General features: G+C 41.7%; 1 protein-coding gene across 1 annotated transcript; it reads left to right on the forward strand.

The window, feature by feature from the left end:
- Positions 1-6,460: 6,460 nt before the first annotated feature.
- Positions 6,461-20,902, forward strand: prokr1b (prokineticin receptor 1b). The gene is made up of 2 exons (XM_064930825.1): positions 6,461-6,930; positions 20,191-20,902. Exons 1-2 carry the CDS (start codon positions 6,461-6,463, stop codon positions 20,900-20,902), a joined length of 1,182 nt encoding a protein of 393 aa, XP_064786897.1.
- The last annotated feature ends 492 nt before the right edge of the window (positions 20,903-21,394 follow it).

A 21,394-nucleotide genomic window follows, 5' to 3' on the forward strand; every position in this document is an offset into this window, starting at 1 on the left:
GATGCTGTTGTTTCCTCAGTTATTCCCCAATCAGTGAAGATGAAACTAGATGGACAGAACACTGTGTTGCTACAAACGACAAAGGTATGGGTAGAAGGCTCATAGGGTAGGAAGATAGCTCATTGCTTACTAGATGGAGGCAATCAGAGAAGCTTTGTACATGAAAACCTTGAGAAGGGCTTGATGATACCAGTAACCAGAAAAGAGGCACTCACTCTTCACACGTTTGGCTCCTCTGCTTCAGCAACGTCCCAACGCAACACAGTGAAAGTCGTCTTGGAGAATGTCTGGGACACACAGCAGAGAATAGTAATAGAGGAATTTGAAACCACACAAGTGTGCACAGCTGTGATGAAGGTTCCCGGTGAACAGGTTAAACATGAGCTCAATAGAAAGGGACTGCAGCTCGCAGACTTTCCAGGAGATGACAATGATCCTGAACTCTGTCCTGATAGGAGCAGACTACTTCTGGCAGATGGTATCAGGCAGAGTGGAGCGACGGACAGAGACACTGGTTGCTTTAGAGATCACCTTTGGATGGTCGGTGCAGGGACCACTGTCCATGTCAAGTGATGCCGAGGCAACATGCATGTTCATCCCACTTGATGAAGACACACTAGTCTCCAAACAACTGCATGCATTCCGGGAGCTCGAGTCTCTGGGTATTATAAGCGAGAAAACACAGAACCCAGAAGAAAACAAGGCTCTACAGAGGTTTGAGAAAACAACCACCTTCAAAGATGGACGATACCACATGGTTGCCATGGAAACGAGACAACGATAGAATCGCCAAGAAACGGTTGAAGGACTGAATAAGAGACTGAAGAAGGATGTGATGCTGTACAGCAGATACAATGAAGTAGTAGAGGACTACTTACAACAGGCAGAGGATGTGCACAAGGACAATGCATCAAGCACAGACAACGTAAAATACTACGTACCTCACCTCACCATCTGAGATGACAAAACTGAGAGTGGTGTTTGATGCCTCGTCCCATGAAGATGGCTGTCCATCCCTCAATGACTGTCTACTCACAGGAACGAACCTGAATCTTGATCTGCTCAGCGTTCTGATAAGGTTCATACTACATGAGATCGCATTCATGGCAGACATCAAGAAGGCTTTCCTGCAGATATCCCTAGCAGAGAGGGACAGAGACGCCATGAAATTCCAATGGCTCACAGGCCCACCAAGGGGAGAAAATGAAGAGGAGCTGCGTGTGCGTAGGATAAACAGAGTGGTATATGGAGCTTCCACAAGTCCATTCTTGCTGGCAGCTACAATCAGGAAGCACCTGAAACAATATGAAACAAAGTAACCAGAAGTTGTTGACATATTATGAGAGTCACTCTATGTACATGACTTCATTGCAAGTTCACGAGATGTTGAAGAGGCTTACCTTGTGACAACAACTGCAAAGCGAATGCTGTCGATTGCAAGTATGGACCTCTGCAAGTGGATGACCAACTCACCTGAACTGAAAACAAAATGGGAGAGTACGACAACTGACCACCCGTTGGCGCTAGAAACACATGGAGTAGTGCTGAAGGTTTTATGTTTAGTATGGAGACCGGGAACAGATTACTTTGTGTTTGAACCTTAGGCCGTTACTGAGCATTCTAAAGCAAAAGGAAAACACAAAGAGAAGTGTTCTGCAGTCGTCTGCACGTATCTTCAACCCTCTTGGTTTCCTGACCCCCTTCACCATCAGGATCAAGTGCATGTTCCAGGAAATGTGGGAGAGGGGACTCAGCTGGGTTGAAGAATTACCACCTGATCTAACACGAGAATGGCAACAGTGGTGTTCAGAACTAACCCAGTTACACCAGCTCGCCATACCAAGGAGGTAGAGAACAGTCATGCGGCCACAGAACAGCCACACACTGAAACTACACGTGTTCTGTGGCGCAAGTGAATGGGCTTACGGTGCAGTAGCTTACTTGCAAGGTGAATCACAAGAAACGGAAACAACGACAAGTCTAGTCGCATCCAAGTCCATTCAAGAAAATGACTCCGCCACGCCTGGAGCTCATGGGAGCTGTGATTGGAGTGAGACTAGCAAACAACCGGATGATCACACTGCAAATGGAACAAAAACAGATCTCTCTGCTTGGGATATCTACATTCTCTCTGCTAGGGATATCTACATCCTCTCTGCTAGGGATATCTACATCCTCTCTGCTAGCGATATCTACATCCTCTCTGCTAGACACTCAGCATCCAATGCTAAACAAGGAGAAAATTACACGCAGATGGAATACAGGCAGAGATTTGTGACCAGTTTCTGGAACAGCTGGCGAAGAGGCTACTTGCTGGATCTAAAGTCAGCACACCGCTGTGACACACCACAGCCCACCCCACTGAAAGTGGGTGACGTGGTACTCATCGGAGAAGATAACACACCCAGATAAACCTGGAAACTAGGAAATATTGAGGAACTGTTTCCAGGCCCAGATGGCCTAGTTAGGTCATATTCAGTTCGTACTGCTTCAGGTACTTTGTTGAGAAGACCTATTCAGTTGATATACTGCTTAAAGATTTAGATGAAGACAGTTTTTCATCATTGTAACTTTTAATGGGTTACAGTGTTAATGTTTACAGTTAATTCATTGCGCTGTATCTAAAGATATTTTCTTTACAGTTATTTACATATGCAATTGTATTAGAATTTGTGTGATGGAGATTGAGAGAACTACATACATATTTATGCTGTATTGGTTAGTACTGGATTAGGCTATTTACTGCAAGTACCAGAATGCCTTGCAACAGGTAGTAGAAAAACGAAGAACACGCCAGTTATGTACAAGTGATTATCCGGACTTTCACTAGCAACTTTCTTTTATTGTTTGTAGAATCTAAAGTTGTTAAATGTAACATGAACAAGTAGTATTACTAAAAGAAGCTTTCACTTCACAACCCGGCGTCCAGAGTTAATACTTTGAAGATAGTTATTCTCATCACTGGTACAAAGGAAAACTAATACCCTCACTAACTTGCTTTCCAAACAAGATGCATTCACAAATGAGCTATGTACATGTGAAACATATTCAGCAAAGAGGACAGTGGAAGTTGACTTTCAATAGAATAGAATAAAACTTTATTGTCCATCTAGGATGGACATTTTTCTTTGGCATCACCTTCATTAAAATAATCACATACATACACATTCTCACATAATACACATTTAAATATACATATTCATTATCAGACGCATGTTCATTATCAAAACTAAAATGTATATGCTTCAGCTGTATATTTTCACATTTATTCAACCACCAGTGCATATATTTCTAATGGAAAACAATTGAATTGCTTCCAGGGGTAACATGCAGTCTGGCCATTGACTGTTTGCTAAAATGCGTGCTCTAATGCCAAAGTGTTAAATCGGAAGGACATTTTGTGATTATACAAACTAGCTAATTGTGAAAATGTCACTTAGAGAATAGAAATGTCACCCATTAGGCCTATGAATAGTCTTGAATTTGTATTTTAGAAACATATTAAACAGTGTGGCCCCATGAGTGAGCGAACTGTGACCTCTGCCAAGGTACTGGAAAATCTCCCCATTGAGTAGACTATAACGTTGTAACAGGTGCACCACGATTCAATTAGCAAAGCCAGTGAGGTCATGTGTGGTGGTTAGTTTCTTTATTATCAAATGAGAGACTTATCACGCAAGTCAGAGTTATACTTAAACTAAATCTTGAATCACTTATTAATAAAGTGAATCGATTGAGTGCTCTACGGTAATGATGGCTGGTCATGGTTGGTCGACGATTCACACTCAGATGATTCGTTGAGAGCCCCAAGACAAAAGTACAAAGGTCTTTTATAGCCAAGATACACCCCTTTCAACCTACATGACAAACAGATATATAGAATGGGTCACAAGGTTAAGATTGGTATGAAAGATACCTATAATACATAGCAGACAGTATCTGCTGTGTCAACAGTTTTCATTGTGTAGAGACCAGTGTCCTCTGACTCCAAACTGGAACCATCTCTCCCTCGTACGGTATAGAACAGAAACATTAACTCATGCTCTGGAAGGCTCTTTAGGTTTTATCACCCAAAATACATTGTAAATCTCTCCTGTCCTCCCAGAGGCCAATAGAACACACTCACAATAGTTAAGAATACTCTATTCTGTTGCATAAAACAACCATTTGATGCAATAAAATTATTATAACATAGTCTTGCAATTTTCCACCATACGTGCCAGCTGTCAATACAGGGAACTGGACAAGATGTTTCCAACTAGTGACTGAGTGAACAATATCACACATGCATTACACTCACCCTGCATTCAAGACTTGAGACAGGACACCTTTATAAAACACCTTCTCAGCTAGAGAGGAAGCCTCTCTGCTAGAAAAGAAGAAACAGTATGTGTCACATTGCCAGAAGAGGGAGAGGAGGAGGAAGCATATTTTTTATTCTCTAGGAGCACGTTGGTGGAGAGGAGTGAACAGCAGGAAGGACAGGAGCGACAGTGCATTTGGAGGGATGAAGAGGAGAGGACCTGTTGTTTTCTTACAATAGCCTACGGAAAGTCATTGCCTGGGGACGTGGGCTAGACTACATGTTAAATACATGAACTGCTCAAGATGAGAATGATAATGCGAAAAGACGACACTTCCTGGGATCTTCTGAAAGCAAGTCAGTATCCTGGATATATTTTCAGTTTCTTATGTATCAAATTGGTGATCTTTTTGAGAGACGAGTTTAAATGTTACTTTCCACAACGGTAAATCTTTGCAAAATGTAATTTACACTGCCTTGTTGAATAATGTACCCACAGTGACGGATTTCTTTGGTTTTCTCTAGCCCACATCCACTTGCTTATTTCATTCAAAGAGGTTTAATGGAATGGAATCCATTTCACATGTTGAAAACGCATGTAGGAAAATACCTTGTGCGTGCATAGTCGGGTGTTTGTAGCCTATCAGTCGGGATTACTCTTCACAACACAGTGGTGCAGCTTCAGCTCATTAAATATTATATAGGCCAATAACATTTTTAAAGTTAAAGCTTTAATCTTAAATGTCTGTGTGATGCTTAATTGGACAGTGCATAAGTCCTAATTCATATTGTTTTCCATTGGTGTGAGAGAACGATCGGATGTTTTCTGCACTTGATAATTCGACATCGCCTAACAGTCTAATCATGGAAGAGCACAGATGTAAATTAAGTCAGCTGGAACTCCAAAGGTGACAGGTATGCCATGGTTCATTGTAAAGTAGGGCTAAATGATCTAGTCCCAGTGGTTTGGTTAAATAGAGACGAGCCTGTTTGTATAAGAAACCATTTAATGCAATATACCACCTCCTCACTTTTTCAAGGTGCAATTAGCGAACTCAGTTTGCATTTAATTGCAACAAGTGATTATTTAATTTGTTGATTTGCATATGTGTGCATGATTGTTGCTTTATTTTCCCAACAGCTTTAAATTGTATTATTTGCGTGATTGTACTCTCTCTCTCTTCCTCTTTCTCTCTCTCTCTCTCTCTCTCTCTCTCTCTCTCTCTCTCTCTCTCTATCTATCTATCTATCTATCTATCTATCTATCTATCTATCTATCTATCTATCTATCTATCTATCTATCTATCTCATACAAGTGATATTTCTTCCCCCAACCACTCCGTCACTTGCTTCCTGTCCTCTGCCCTCCACACACACTCTCTCTCCCTTGCCAAGAGTGTTGATGTTGTTTGTGGAGGGCTTGTCTATTGAGTCAGTGTTAAGCTTTTTTTCTGAGTGTTTCATAACACTCTATTGTGTGTCGGATGGTGTCCAGGTTATTACAGCTGGCTCTTATTCCACATTATTATTCTAACAATGAGAGTAAATTGGCTAATTCTCTTTCAGCTTTGTCATGGCTATTCTATCTCCTGACCACAAATCACTCTGACGCAATGTCCATTCATGTGGATTGAAGTGAATAATTTTACAACATACTTGCTAGGTACATAACCCAGGGTTGCTCTTCAATAGAGAGCAGACTGGGGGCAAGAATCTGTGTCATTGACCAATAATAAAACTGTTGAACAGAAAATAAATTGTCATAGCGGTTTTCATGATTATTTTACCAGCTCTGCAATGTCAACAGCAGCACCCACAAGATGCTACATTTATTCATGCTTATTTGATCCGGGGAGCATGTTTGAATCTGAAATCAATGTTTAATGAATTTTCACATATTCTCTGGTCTCTCTGTGAGTCTAAGTTGAGAACAACTGTGTTGCAGGTCAGTCGAAGATGTTCTCTTGGCTGTCTGAGTGACAAGTGGGATCTTCTCTACACTCAAAAAGACCCTCCCTCATCCACCTCCATAGTTCCTGCAAGACACTGACACCATGACCCAAACACCTTCTGAAATGGTTCCTGGAAGACGCTGAAATAATTTAGAAAGAAAACACAAATTAAAACAAGAAACCTAAAACTTATTGGGAATTCACCATGGGAGATCCCAACATCAGCCAGCTGGCTGCAGTGTACGCTGAGACCCCTGGCCATGTGCTGGGAGGAAGCGAGCTGGACCCGTTTACGGATAACTACGACACAGACTATGGTATTCCCGACAACGAGATTCCCGACACTACGCAGGGCACAGCCTTCTTCGTTGCCACCATCGTCATCGCCATGGTGCTCATCTGCATTATGCTCGTCTGCGGTGTTGGCAACTTCCTGTTTATCGCTACTTTGGCCCGGTACAAGAAGCTACGTAACCTCACTAACCTGCTCATAGCTAATCTGGCTATATCAGACTTCATAGTGTCAGTGGTGTGCTGTCCGTTCCTGGTGGATTACTATGTGGTGAAGCAGTTGTCCTGGGACTATGGCCTGGTGCTGTGTGCCTCTGTCAACTACATCAGGACTGTGTCTCTCTACGTGTCCACTAACGCACTGCTGGCTATCGCTGCAGACAGGTGGGTCAGTGCCTTAGCCCCTTTTATTAGTATCTTTCAATGACAGGTGTGTGTGTGCGTGTGTCCACTAATTGCCTTGCACTTGTCAGGAGTTTTATCTTGTTGAAGGCACCTTGCCCCTTGTTTCAGCCTTGTAGCAATCAATAAGTGACTTAGCTAGCATAGTCTGCCATCAAAGTCAGTGTCAGTGTCTCTAAATTTTCCCCTGTAAGTGTCTTCCTTCCTTTTTTGCAGCTTCATTAAATAGTACCCGCAAAACACCAGTCTCAACGTCAACAGTGAAGAGGCGACTCCGGGATGCTGGCCTTCTAGGCAGAGTTCCTCTGTCCAGTGTATGTGTTCTTTTGCCCATCTTAATATTTTGTTTTTATTGGCCAGTCTGTTGACGTTGAGACTGGTGTTTTGCAGGTACTATTTAATAAAGCTGACAGTTGAGGACTTGTGAGGCGTCTGTTTCTCAAACTAGACTCTCTAACGTTCTTGTCCTCATGCTCAGTTGTGCACCGGGGCCTCCCACTCCCCTTTCTATTTTGGTTAGGGACAGTTTGCTCTGTTCTGAGAAAGGAGTAGTACACAGTGTTGTACGAGATCTTCAGTTTCTTGGCAATTTCTGCAATGGAATAGCCTTCATTTCTCAGAACAAGAATAGACTGACGAGTTTCAGAATAAAGATATTTGTTTCTGGCCATTTTGAGCCTGTAATCGGACCTACAAATGCTGATGCACCAGATACTCAATTAGTGTAAAGAAGTCCAGTTTTATTGCTTTTTTAAAAATCCGAACAACTGTCGCGAATACTCCCACTCCGGCCTCTAGTTCATCAGGCTGCTGATTATCCCGCACACCTGTCAACATCGTCAAGCGTAGCAGCACCTCATGACACTCACCTGGACTCCATTACCTCCTTGATTTTCTTCCCTATATATGTTACTCCCCTTGGTTCTTTCTTCAGGTGTTATTGACTCTGTTTCATGTCAGTGCATTGTTTGTGTTTCGTGTTTATTGTTTTCTTTACTTATTAAAAAACACTCACTCCCCATACTTGCTTCCCGAGACTCAGCGCACTCATTACAGAATAACACCTCACCTAAGAGAAGCATCAGGGAGTGTTTTTTTCTGACAGTGTAAATTACTTTGGGTCTGGGAGCCGTTACAGGCTCTCATGCCTCAGCCAGATTGCCAGACTCCCCTGTCTCCACCGGCTTGTCAGGCTCTCATGCCTCAGCCGGATCGCCAGGCTCCCCTGCCTCAGCCGGCTCATCGGGCTTTCATGGCTCCGCCAGATCTCCAGGATCCCCTGCTTCCACCGGCTCGTCAGGCTCTCATGCCTCAGCCAAATCGCCAGGCTCCCCTGCCTCAGCTGGTCTGGCAGGTTACTGCGCCCCAGCCGGCTCGACAGGTTCCCGTGACAGGGTCCCGCGCTTCAGCAGGGGTGACCGGTCCGCTCCTGATCCCTGGTTTCGTCCCCTTTGTCAGCATCCTGCGGCATGAGCTGCGTGTCTGGCAGGGGGTACTGTCACCTATACACTCTCTGGCCTCATGGTAATCAGGCTACTGATTACCCCGCACACCTGTCACCATCGTCAAGCACACCAGCGCCTCATGACACTCACCTGGACTCCATCACCTCCTTGATTATCTTCCCTATATCTGTCCCTCCTCTTGGTTCTTTCTTCAGGTGTTATTGACTCTGTTTCATGTTGGTGCGTTTGTGTTTCGTGTTTATTTATTAAAACACTCACTCCCTGTACTTGCTTCCCGACTCTCAGGGCACTAAACAGTTTCCAGCTGTGCTAACATAATTGCAAAAGGGTTTGCTAATGATCATTTAACCTTTTCAAATGATAAACTTGGATTAGCTAACACAACATGCCATTGGAACACAGGAGTGATGGTTGCTGAAAATGGGCTTCTGTACACCTATGTAGATATTCCATTAAAAATCATCCGTTTCCAGCTTCAATAGTCATTTACAACATTTAACAATGTCTACACTGTATTTCTGATCAATTTGATGTTATTGTAATGGACAAACAATGTGCCTTTCTTTAAAAAAATACAACATTTCTAAGAGACCCCAAACTTTTGAACGGTAGTGTACAAACTTTCCACAAACCCACAGGTTGGTTTGATGGAGTTTCTTACATACAGTTTCCACCTTTCAAATATTTTCTAAACAAACTAAAAGACAGAGGAGGAAGGTAAGCTATTGGGGCACATCTTTAATAAAAGATCAGCCTGCTGTACAGGATATAATCGACTACCCTCAAGCGGCATTTACCTGCTTTATTTGTTCCTCATCAAAAAGACCAGTCTCATGTTCTTTGCTTGAACACCATACTTTAAATCCCAAATTGTATCAAAACGCAATGATGAAAGAAGAATGTTCTATAAAATGTTATTAATGTCAATGGCTTGTGTCTATATTAGCCACAGAATTAGCCACAGCAGCAACCATTGCAAATTCAATTTTAGCCATTTTTTTTACCCCCCTCAATGTACTTTGAACATTTCATGACTCTAGGACCAAATGTCTTAAAAGAAAGCTTCTGAAGTTTCATAATTGGCCCTGCAAAGAAGGGCATATATAGGTAGATGGGAAAAACAAAGCAGACATTTTGATCATGGTGAAGTTATGAACTACACTTTGGATGATGTATCAATATACCCAGTCACTACAAAGATACAGGCATCCTTCCTAACTCAGTTGCTGGAGAGGAAGGAAACCACTAAGCGAATTCACCATGAGGCCAATGGTGACTTTAAAACAGTTACAGAGTTTAATTGTAGTTACTCCACAATACTAACCTAATTGAAATAGTGACACAATTAAGCCTGTACAGAGTACAAATATTCCAAAACATGCATCCTGTTTGCAACAAGGCACTAAAGTAATACTGCAAAAAAGATGACAAAGCAATTGTCTTTTTTGTCCTGAATACAAAGTGTTATGTTTGGGGCAAGTCCAATGTAACACATTACTGAGTACGACACTCCATATTTTCAAGCATGGTGGTGGCTGCATCAGTTAGGTTATGCTTGTAATCAATCGTTAACGGCTGGGGAGTTTTTCAGGATAAAAAATACAAGGAATGGAACTAAGCACAGGTAAAATCGTAAAGGAAAACCTGGTTCAGTCTGCTTTCCACCAGACACTGGGAGATTAAGGAAAAGTATATCTTTAATTTCATGTATAACACTTGTATTTTCATCCACATTTATGATGAGTATTTCTGTAAACTGATGTGGCTCTCTGCAAAATCACTGGATGTTTTGGAAGCAAAACATTACTGAACATAACGCGTCAATGTAAACTGAGATTTTTGGATATAAATATGAACTTTATCGAACGAAACATAAATGTATTGAGTAACATGAAGTCCTATGAGTGTCATCTGATGAAGATCATCAAAAGTTAGTGATTCATTTTCTCTATTTCTGCTTTTTGTGACTCCTCTCTTCGGCTGGAAAAATGGCTGTGTTTTTCTGTGACTAGGTGCTGACCTAACATAATCACATGGTATGCTTTCGTCGTAAAGCCTTTGTTAAATCGGACACTGTGGTGAGATTAACAACAAGTTATCTTTAAAAAGGTGTATAATAATTGTGCGTTTGAGGAATTTTGATTATGAGATTTCTGTTGTTTGAATTTGGCGCCCTGCACTTTCACTGGCTGTTGTCAAATCAATCCCGAACCTCTTGATACTCCCCATCTCGGATCCGGGATCGTGAATAAAGCCTCAGGCTCATTAGCATAACGCAACGTTAACGATTTCTGAAAATCGCAAATAAAATGAAAATAATGCGCCTGCTCTCAAGCTTAGCCTTTTCTTAACAACACTGTCATCTCAGATTTTCAAAATATGCTTTTGAACCATAGCAATTCACTAATTTGTGTAAGAGTATGCTAAGCTAGCTTAGCATTTTGAGTAGCATTTAGCACGCAACATTTACACGAAAACCAGATAACCAAATAAATAAAATCATTTACCTTTGAAGAGCTTCGGATGTTTTCAATGAGGAGACTCTCAGTTACATAGCAAATGTTCAGTTTTTCCTGAAAGAATCTTTGTGTAGGAGAAATCGCTCCGTTTTGTACATCACATTTGGCTACCGAAACGAACCGAAAATTCAGTCACCAACAACATCAAACTTTTTCCGAATTAACTCCATAATGTCGACCGAAACATGGCAAACGTTGTTTGGAATCAATCCTCAAGGTGTTTTTTCACATATCTCTTCATTGATATGCAGTTCGTGGAAGCCTGCTTCCCCCTCAGAATCGCATGGAAAAATACCAGCAGCTGAAAAAGACGCACCAATTTCGACGGAGGACACCGGGCGGACACCTGGAAAATGTAGTCTCTTATGGTCAATCTTCCAATGATATGCCTACAAATACATCACAATGCTGCAGACACCATGGGGAAACGACAGAAAGGGCAGGCTCATTCCTCTCGCATTCACAGCCATATAAGGAGACAATGGAAAACGGAGCCTCAAAAATCCTGCTGGTTTCCTGGATGCCGTTTCATCTTGGTTTTGCCTGTAGCTCCCGTTCTAGGGCACGCACAGATAATATCTTTGCAGTTCTGGACACGTCAGAGTGTTTTCTTTCCAAAGCTATCAATTATATGCATAGTCGAGCATCTTTTTGTGACAAAATATCTTGTTTAAAACGGGAACGTTTTTCATCCAAAAATGAAATAGCGCCCCCAGAGTTTCAAGAGGTTAACGGGATTTCAGTCGTAAGAAGTTAACAGCACGATTGGTCAAGGCAGGATACTCTGAGCACAGCCCAAAGCAGAAATCTGGCAGCCGCTTCTGATTAAATTATATTTTCACAGAACCGTTTGCTGAAATTTTGTTGCAAGTGAAAATTATGGTCATTAAAGAAAACCTTTTGCACATTTCTCACTTGTCAATACTTTGCCCCCCAGCGCACTTCTGTATGTTGTAAAAGTGTTGCATGGTCGCTGCCCATATTATTGCATTCAGCAGAAAATAAACTAGAGTTCAGGGGCCTTCACTGTAGTGTCCAAAATGTATTTCAAGCTGTCAGACATTCCTTTGGCAGTAAGAGCCTCTCGGTAGATGCTGCAGTGTACCCAAGCGGCGTCAGGAGCAACTTCTTTAACACTCGTTTCCACTCCACTATGACTCCTTGTCATGGCTTTTGCGCCATTCAGTACAGATACCAACACATCTTGACCACCAAAGTCCATTTGATGTCACAAAGTTGTCCAGTACTTTATTAAAAATATAATCTCCTGTTGTCCTGGTTCCCAGTGGTTTGCAGAAGAGGATGTCTTCCTTAATCGATCCCCCATAAACGTAACGGACATATAACAACAGCTGTGCCAGGCCCGCCACGTCTGTTGACTCACTCAGCTGTAACGCATATAATTCACTGGCTTGTATGCGAAGCAGTAATTGTTTCAAAACATCTCCTGCCGTGTCACTGATGTGTCATGAAACAGTGTTGTTTGATGAAGGCATTGTCTGTATAGTTTTTTGGGCCTTTTCCCCCGGCATTGTCCCAGCCATATCGCGGCAGCAGGAAGAATTAAGTCCTCCACAATAGTATGGGGGTTCCCTGTCCTAGCCACTCGGTAGCTCAACATATAAGACCCTTCAAGTCCCTTCTTATTAATGGTATCTGTTTCTTTTATACATGTCTTACTACTCGAAAGTATACTTAATTCTTGCTCTAAAACTCCTGTGGCTTATTTTTCAAATTGGCATGTTTTGTTTCTTAATGTCTGATCAAGAGTGAAGATTTCATAGAGTTGTGAGATAGTACTTGTGCACATATAACACACTGTGGCTGAGGAAAGGCACTTATCTCAATATAAGTGAACCCCAAAACAATGTAGTTCTCATCATATTTGCATCTTTTCAATGGTCCATGTCCATGTCTGTTGCTCGGTGCTTTCCAGGGTAAGGGGGCAGTAACTCTTCGGCTGCATCAGATTCACAACTGTCAGTGTCCATGCTAGCTGGGCTAACAACAAATGTACAATTACTGATGCTAGCATTGGATGTGTTCGTGGAAGCAGAACAACTTGTGTCGTCGACAGGTGCAGGTGTACTACTGCTGGTAGTAAGAGTACTTCCAGTAGAGCTGGCATGTGTCTCTATGGACGCGGGTCTTACTTTAACCATTTATCAATTTTCGCGCAAACGGAATGAGCAGCAGCTACGTTTGGCTACATACAGACCGCTATTGGACTTCCCGCTAGAGAGTAATGGTTAATGTGAGTGGATGTTAATTAATTAACTAGGCTACCTGTATTTGACATTGTGTTGTTGTTTTGCTGAACACTAGATGGTTTCATTTTATTTTTCACAGTAAAATTAGGCTACTCAGGCGAGAGAAATAACCTCACTCAAATGTATAGCCCCGTTGGAAAATATAAATGCACTGTTTGAAAATGTGAGAAAAAAAAGAAAGAAAAAAAAACATAATATAAAATATATATATTGTGAGTCACATTTTTATTTGGCGTACCTCCTACAGCTACTGCCCCATTACGCGTACCCCAGTTTGGGAATACCTGGTCTACTGGTATCATTCTTAAAATGAGAACATGAAGCTCAACAAAATGTAAAAAATGTTAAGCTATTCTCTGCTTCAGATGCACAATGTCAAGGGGTGTATTGCAAATGCCCATAAGGCTAATCTCACGGTTTCCTAAACTCAGTCCTCGAAGGGGTGCACATTTTGGATTTTGCCTTAGCACTACAAAGCTGAGCTGATTCAAATAATCAACTAATCATAAATCAATCAAATGTATTTATAAAGCCCTTTTTACAATGGCATATGTCACAAACTTCTGTACAGAAACCCAGCCTAAAACCCCAACCAGCAAGCAATGCAGATGTAGAAGCAGGCTAGGAAAAATTACCTAGAAAGGCAGGAACCTAGGAAGAAACCTAGACAGGAACCAGGCTCTGGGGAGTGGCCAGTCCTCTTCTGGCTGTGCCAGGTGGAGATTATAAGAGTACATGGTAATTGTTCTTCAAGATGTGCAAACGTTCATAGATAAATAGCAGGATCAAATAATAATCAGTGGTTATAGAGGGTTATAGAGGGTGCAACAGGTCAGTACTCAGGAGTAAATGTCAGTTGGCTTTTTATAGCCGAGCATTCAGAGGTCGAGACAGCAGGTGCGTTGGAGAGAGATCAAGCTTGGATCATTTGAATCAGCTGGGTAGTGTTAGTGCAAAACGAAAACATGCACCCTTTGGGGTCCCGAGGACAGAGTTTGGGAAACTCTGCGCTAATGCCATCATACTGTAGGGCCAGTGGTCCGGTCCTCAAGTACCCCCAACAGTACACAGTTTATTGTTTTCCCAGACAAGCATACCTGATTCAACTTGTTAACTAATCATCAGACTCTCAATGAGTTGAATCAGGCATGTTTGTCTGGGACTGCAACAAAAATGTGCTGTTGAGGTACTAAAGGACTGGAGAACCACTGCTGTAGGCTTATGGCTGTATTGGCATTGCACGCCATTATCAGCTGCAAAATGGGTTCACATGGCTGATATACTGAAAAAAAGAGTGGTAATCAAACAACACTATTAGGAGAGTTTACAACTATACAAAAAGTTAGTTAATGTTAATTTGAGAATACAACACAGACATTAGTGGCAGATTCCCTTACCCCCTTACCCGTTTTCTGCAGAATTGTGAGCTGTGATGAATCTACATTGACGCTGTTCACCTTGAATAATAGTTTTAAGTTAACATTGGTCTTCAAACATGGCGCCTGGTACGGTTTCTAGGTGATTTGTGACGCAACTACAAGCCCTCTATTATTTTCACGTCTATCTTCTTCTTCAACCAGGTTAACAGCAGTTGGCATCAAATAAATGTTTCATTACCGCCACCTACTAGACTGGAGTACAACTCCTTTATACTTTGCTTATTTTTTTTTTAAAGCAGATCAACAAAATCAACAAATACCCTACTGTCTATCCCTACTATTTAACCCTATTATCTAACCCTACTGTCTAACCCTACTATCTAACCCTACACTAAAAACCCACCACACCTTACTCCACTATTTAAATCTACCTAGTCCTACCTCAGGTCAACAGCCTGAATGGACGGGACACCACCACTCAAAACACTCTGTAACTCTTCTGACATCACATCTCGTACACCCAAATCCCTCTCTGCAGCTACCACCACTACTTCAAATTTCTGCGATTTATATTCCATCCCTGCAGTACAGTTGATAAGCATAGCTATAATCTCTAAAAATCCGATTTTACTGAAGCATATATGACTTGCATATATCCCTCTGTACTGGTACAGATCTACTACTCACACCACCCCTCTCATGATCCCTCCCCCTTGATCCTTCTTCCTCTACTTTCCTCACTGCCTCAGCATACGAGAACTTCTGCACTACTCTAACCCTGGAAACCTCAACCTTGCTCTCTCGCACCGGACATTTCTGATCCCCAGCCTATGGTCACCCCTACAATTAACACATACCATTACTTTCCCCAATGCTAAATTTGTCTCATGCCCTTCTGCACACTTCTCACAGCTACAGTAGGGACCTTCCTCCTACACACTGCTGCCACATGCCCATAAGCTTGACACCTGTAACAATGTAATGTATTTGGCACAAAAACCTGTAAGAGATAACTTATGTATCTTAACATGCCTTTGTCGGGCAAAGACTCAACATCAAAACTCAAAGGAACAGACAATTACTTTTATCTGTTTCACCACTCACGCCCCTCTGTCTGCATCGCACTAAACGACGAGCATCACAAACACCGGGAATCTTCCCGTTCAGTTGGTCAACTTTCACATTTACCGCTACCTCATAATCAGTCATTTCAATGGCACCCTTTTCTTGAGAGCAAAACAATTCACATCTCTTTTCCCCATTTGTTTAACATGAAGCGCCTGCGCCCTCTGACCTGCAGAAACACAAGCAATTGATATAAGCAATCCAAATCTGTTTTCACCCACCCTGAAACCACAAATGGATCAGCCAAAAGGCAAGGATCCACTTTTTCGAAAATGGCACAGAGGGTCTTTATCGTGACCCTCGGTGCAAGACCTTCGGAGTAAAACAATATCGGCATATCTATTTATTGTGGTCATCAAAATGTTAGCTATTAAAATCATATCCAACAAAAATATATAGAGGGCCTAGAAATCCAGGGCTTAAAAACAAAGGTGTCATTGTATGCTGATGACATACATTTCTTCTTAAATCTGCAATCTGGATCCCTGAACAACCTCAATGTGGATCTGGATTACAACCAAACTATGATAATATTACATATTGGATCGCTAAAAAAATAAAACTTTTAGGTTACTGTGTAGTTCATCGTCAGACCATTTTATTGGTAAAGTGGACAGACTCACTATTCCTATCCCTAACGAAATAAAGGAACATACTACAACTCATTTTTACAGAAAGTTAGCCAAAATTGATAAGCTCTTGCTAACATGGAGAGATAAATACCTGTCTATTTGTGGAAAAATCACCCTGAGTAATTATTTAGTCATATCCCGGTTTACCTATTCACTTATGGCACGGTCTACGCCAAACTATTGTTCTTTAAAATGATTTGGAATGGCAAGCCAGACAAAATAAAACAGGCTTATTTATATAATAACAATGAGTTTGGGTGGCAAAAAGTACTAAATATTAAAGCACTAAACCTCTCACTAAAAGCATCAGTCATACAAAAGACCCGAACTGGTTCTCAAGTAGATTAGTAAGAATGTCTCATCTCTTGTTCAAAAATGGTCACTTTCAGTTAATTGAAAATTGAACATTTTTCACAATATCACCCTTTCTAAAACAAGACATTCAAAGCTGGCTGCAATTCCAGTTTCATCCGCCAGAAAACACATAACAAATAATATAACAAATATACTAATATACTAATTTCAAATATACTAATTGATAAAAATATATATATATATATATATATATATATATATATATATATATATATGGAAATACGTTTTGTTTTAAGCAATTATCTTTGTTAAATATTATGAATAGGAAAGGTGGAGTTATGTCACATGTGAAGTTAACAAACATACTGTGTAAGGAAATGTTTGCTCTCTCCAAAATTACAAACAACTGATTGCAGCATTACAACAAAAATGGAGGAGGCAAGTGGAAGGGGGAGAAGGTAGTGAACATGTTTGTTTGGCAAAATTAGCACACAAAAAATCATGAATATAAAAACATATCAGTTTTACTTGAGGACCAAAATGTTGACCGTGACGCCATACGGGTTGCAAAATAGCTGAGAATAGATTTAACGTGCCGATTCCATGGCACCTGGTTTATAAACTGATACACAAAACAACACTTGATTCAAACAGAGTTTTTCTATTTAAATTATTGTACAAAATGATTGCCACAAACAGAATGTTATCTACAGTATATGGGGCATACAACCATCTCAGCTCTGCAGATTTAGCTACCAAGAGAGAGAATAATTTGATAATTTGATCACTTATTGTCTTTAACTCACAATCTGTATACGGTATACTATGCAACGAGACAGGTTCAGAATGTATGTCAAACATCATAGCACAGTAGAAAAATATATGGCACATGGAAATCATAAGAGGGTGGTTTACAAAGAGAGATGGGATGGAGGGAGAATAGATGAGAGGTGGGTTTAAAAGCTCAGTTTGACCAAAAACATGATTTATAATATAAGTATAGATAGTACTTATACTATCTATCTAGATGTAGCATATATCAACATATCAAATACTTTTATTCTTGCTATGTAACTATTGAAAAAAGGGCCATGTATGTATACCGCTACCCCATATACAGGGGGGGGGGGGCAGGTATTTGATACACTGCCGATTTTGCAGGTTTTCCTACTTACAAAGCATGTAGAGGTCTGTCATTTTATCATAGGTACACTTCAACTGTGAGAGATGTAAAAAAAATCCTGAAAATCACATTGTATGATTTTTAAGTAATTAATTAGCATTTTATTGCATGACATAGGTATTTGATCACCTACAAGTAAAAATTCCGGCTCTCACAGACCTGTTAGTTTTTCTTTAAGAAGCCCTCCTGTTCTCCACTCATTACCTGTTAACTGCACCTGTCTGAACTTGTTACCTGTATAAAAGACACCTGTCCACACACTCAAACAGACTCCAACCTCTCCACAATGGCCAAGACCGGAGAGCTGTGTAAGGACATCCGGGTTAAAATTGTAGACCTGCGCAAGGCGGGGATGGGCTACAGGACAATAGGCAAGCAGCTTGGTGAGAAGGCAACAACTGTTGGCGCAATTATTAGAAAATGGAAGAAGTTTAAGATGACGGTCAATCATCCTCGGTCTGTGGCTCCATGCAAGATCTCACCTCGTGGGGCATCAATGATCATGAGGAAGGTGAGGGATCAGCCCAGAACTACACGGCAGGACCTGGTCAATGACCGGAAGAGAGCTGGGACCACAGTCTCAAAGAAAACCATTAGTAACACACTACGCCATCATGGATTAAAATCCTGCAGCGCACGCAAGGTCCCCCTGCTCAAGCAAGCGCATGTCCAGGCCCGTCTGAAGTTTGCCAATGACCATCTGGATGATCCAGAGGAGGAATGAGAAGGTCCTGTGGTCTGATGAGACAAAAATAGAGCTTTTTGGTCTAAACTCCACTCGCCATGTTTGGAGGAAGAAGAAGGATGAGTACAACCCCAAGAACACCATCCCAAATGTGAAGCATGGAGGTGGAAACATCATTCTTTGGGGATGCTTTCTGCAAAGAGGACAGGACGACTGCATCGTATTGAGGGGAGGATGGATGGGGCCATGTATCGCAAGATCTTGGCCAACAACCTCCTTCCCTCAGTAAGAGCATTGAAGATGGGTCGTGGCTGGGTCTTACAGCATGACAACGACCCGAAACACACAGCCAGGGCACCTAAGGATTGGCTCCGTAAGAAGCATCTTAAGGTCCTGGAGTGGCCTAGCCAGTCTCCAGACCTGAACCCAATAGAAAATCTTTGGAGGGAGCTGAAAGTCCGTATTGCCCAGCGACAGCCCTGAAATCTGAAGGATCTAGAGACGTTCTGTATGAAGGAGTGAGCCAAAATCCCTGCTGCAGTGTGTGCAAACCTGGTCAAGAACTACAGGAAAGGTATGATCTCTGTAATTGCAAACAAAGGTTTATGTACCAAATATTAAGTTCTGCTTTTCTGATGTATCAAATACTTATGTCATGCAATAAAATGCCAATTAATTACTTAAAAATCATACAATGTGATTTTCTGGATTTTTGTTTTAGATTCTGTCTCTCAGTTGAAGTGTACCTATGGTAAAAATGACAGACCTCTACATGCTTTGTAAGTAGGAAATCCTGCAAAATCGTCAGTGTATCAAATAATTGTTCTCCCCACTGTATACCGCTACCCCAGTATACATGTAACAGCAAAGTTTACGGTACCGGAGTGCCAAGTCTAGGACAAAAAGGCTTCCCAACAGTTTTTACCCCCAAGCCATAAGACTCCTGAACAGGTAATCAAATGGGTACCCGGACTATTTGCATTGTGTGCCCCCTCCATGTACATACTACCTCAATTGGCCCAACCAACCAGTGCTCCCGCACATTGGCTAACCGGGCTATTTGCATTTTGTCCCTCCCACCACCCGCCAACCCCTCTTTTACGCTACTGCTACTCTCTGTTCATCATATATGCATAGTCACTTTAACCATATCTACATGTAGATACTACCTCAATCAGCCTGACTAACCGGTGTCTGTATGTAGCCTCGCTACTTTTATAGCCTCACTACTGTATATAGCCTGTCTTTTTACTGTTGTTTAATTTCTTAACCTACCTATTGTTCACCTAATACATTTTTTGCACTATTGGTTAGAGCCTGTAAGTAAGCATTTCACTGTAAGGTCTACTGTATTGGGCGAACGTGACAAATAAACTTTGATTTGATCTACTAAAGATATTCAACCACTCTAGGTGGAGCATGGAAAACTCTTTCTATATTTTCATTGGAATTTTTGTTTGTTCCTTCAAGAGCAGCTCAAAATTGTTTGTAGATCCCATTAGGATTGGTTCGCTCATAATGTTATGCACCTTGTTTAAATTGCAAGGACTAGCGACAGTATACTTTTCATTTGCATGTGTCCTAGTAGCCCGATGAAAATATATACTGACAGAAATGTCCTTTTTCAAATTTTTATGTACCTTAATACACCCTCTCCTCTGTCCTCAGGTACATGGCCATTGTCCATCCTCTGAGGCCTCGTATGAAGTACCAGACGGCCTACTGTCTGATCACTGGTGTCTGGGTTGTACCAATCCTCATCTCCATCCCTTCTGCCTACTTTGCCTCCGAGACCATGTACCCTCATGTTGGTGCCAGCACCTCTCAGAACACCCACAAGACCTTCTGTGCCCAGATCTGGCCTGTGGACAAGCAGGCCTACTACCGTTCCTACTTCCTGTTTATATTTGCCCTGGAGTTCCTTTGGCCCGTTTTTGTCATGGCAATATGTTACGCACGGATCTCCCGTGAGCTCTGGTTCAAGAGTGTCCCGGGCTTCCAGACGGAGCAGATCCGGAAGAGGTTGCGTTGTCGGCGGAAGACAGTCATGGTCCTGATCGGGATCCTGACAGCATACATTCTGTGCTGGGCACCATATTACGGCTTCACCATCCTACGAGACTTCCACCCGACGATCATCTCCCGCCAGAGGAACTCCCTGGTGGCCTTCTACATTATCGAGTGCATCGCCATGAGCAACAGCATGATAAACACCTTCTGCTTTGTCAGTGTCAAGAACAACACGGTCAAGTACCTGAAAAGGATTGTGCTGCTGCGCTGGAGGTCCACCTACGCTCCCAGTAAGACTGTGGACGAGACAGATATCCGGACGTCCTCCATGCCGTTGACCGAGGAGGTCGAATGCATTCGCCTGAGATAAACGAGGAGACGCCATTTTGAAACATTCGGATCTTGTGATGTTGTCAGGGAGATGTCTTTGTTGGTGTTTTGGCACAACAGAAACCTTTACAGAAACGACAGAAACTAATGTTAATATTGTTATATGACATCCTCACACCATCTCAGTGATCACATACGCAATACTGTTGAAAAGGGATATTTCAATTCCTGTTTTGGCAGCATTCAGTGAACACATGATTCGGCCAGCTGTTCAATTTCAAATGTAAGGAAAAAAAATGGTCTTCTCCTTTATTCTGCTCAAAATTGCAGCAATTAATCTACTGATCAAATAGCCTACAAGCCATCAGTGCATTTCCTGAAAATGAATAACACACTTCAGGGTTGATTTTCTCCAAACAGCCGATCAGTGACACTTCCGTTTGAACAAGCTCTGCTGAACTAAATTCTGAGATTGGTTGCACACGTTGGATATTGTTCTAAAGCTCAGAATCTCATCTTTTCAACAATATAC

The sequence above is a fragment of the Oncorhynchus masou genome, chromosome 23 (genome assembly GCF_036934945.1).
Source record: "Oncorhynchus masou masou isolate Uvic2021 chromosome 23, UVic_Omas_1.1, whole genome shotgun sequence".
NCBI classification, from domain to species: domain Eukaryota; kingdom Metazoa; phylum Chordata; class Actinopteri; order Salmoniformes; family Salmonidae; genus Oncorhynchus; species Oncorhynchus masou.

Bases quoted from the DNA above. Each gene is read 5' to 3' on its own strand.
- prokr1b (XM_064930825.1), top strand. From the start codon at position 6,461: ATGGGAGATCCCAACATCAGCCAGCTGGCTGCAGTGTACGCTGAGACC. The intron at 6,931-20,190 runs GTGGGTCAGTGC...CTCTGTCCTCAG, and splicing joins CTGGCTATCGCTGCAGACAG to GTACATGGCCATTGTCCATC.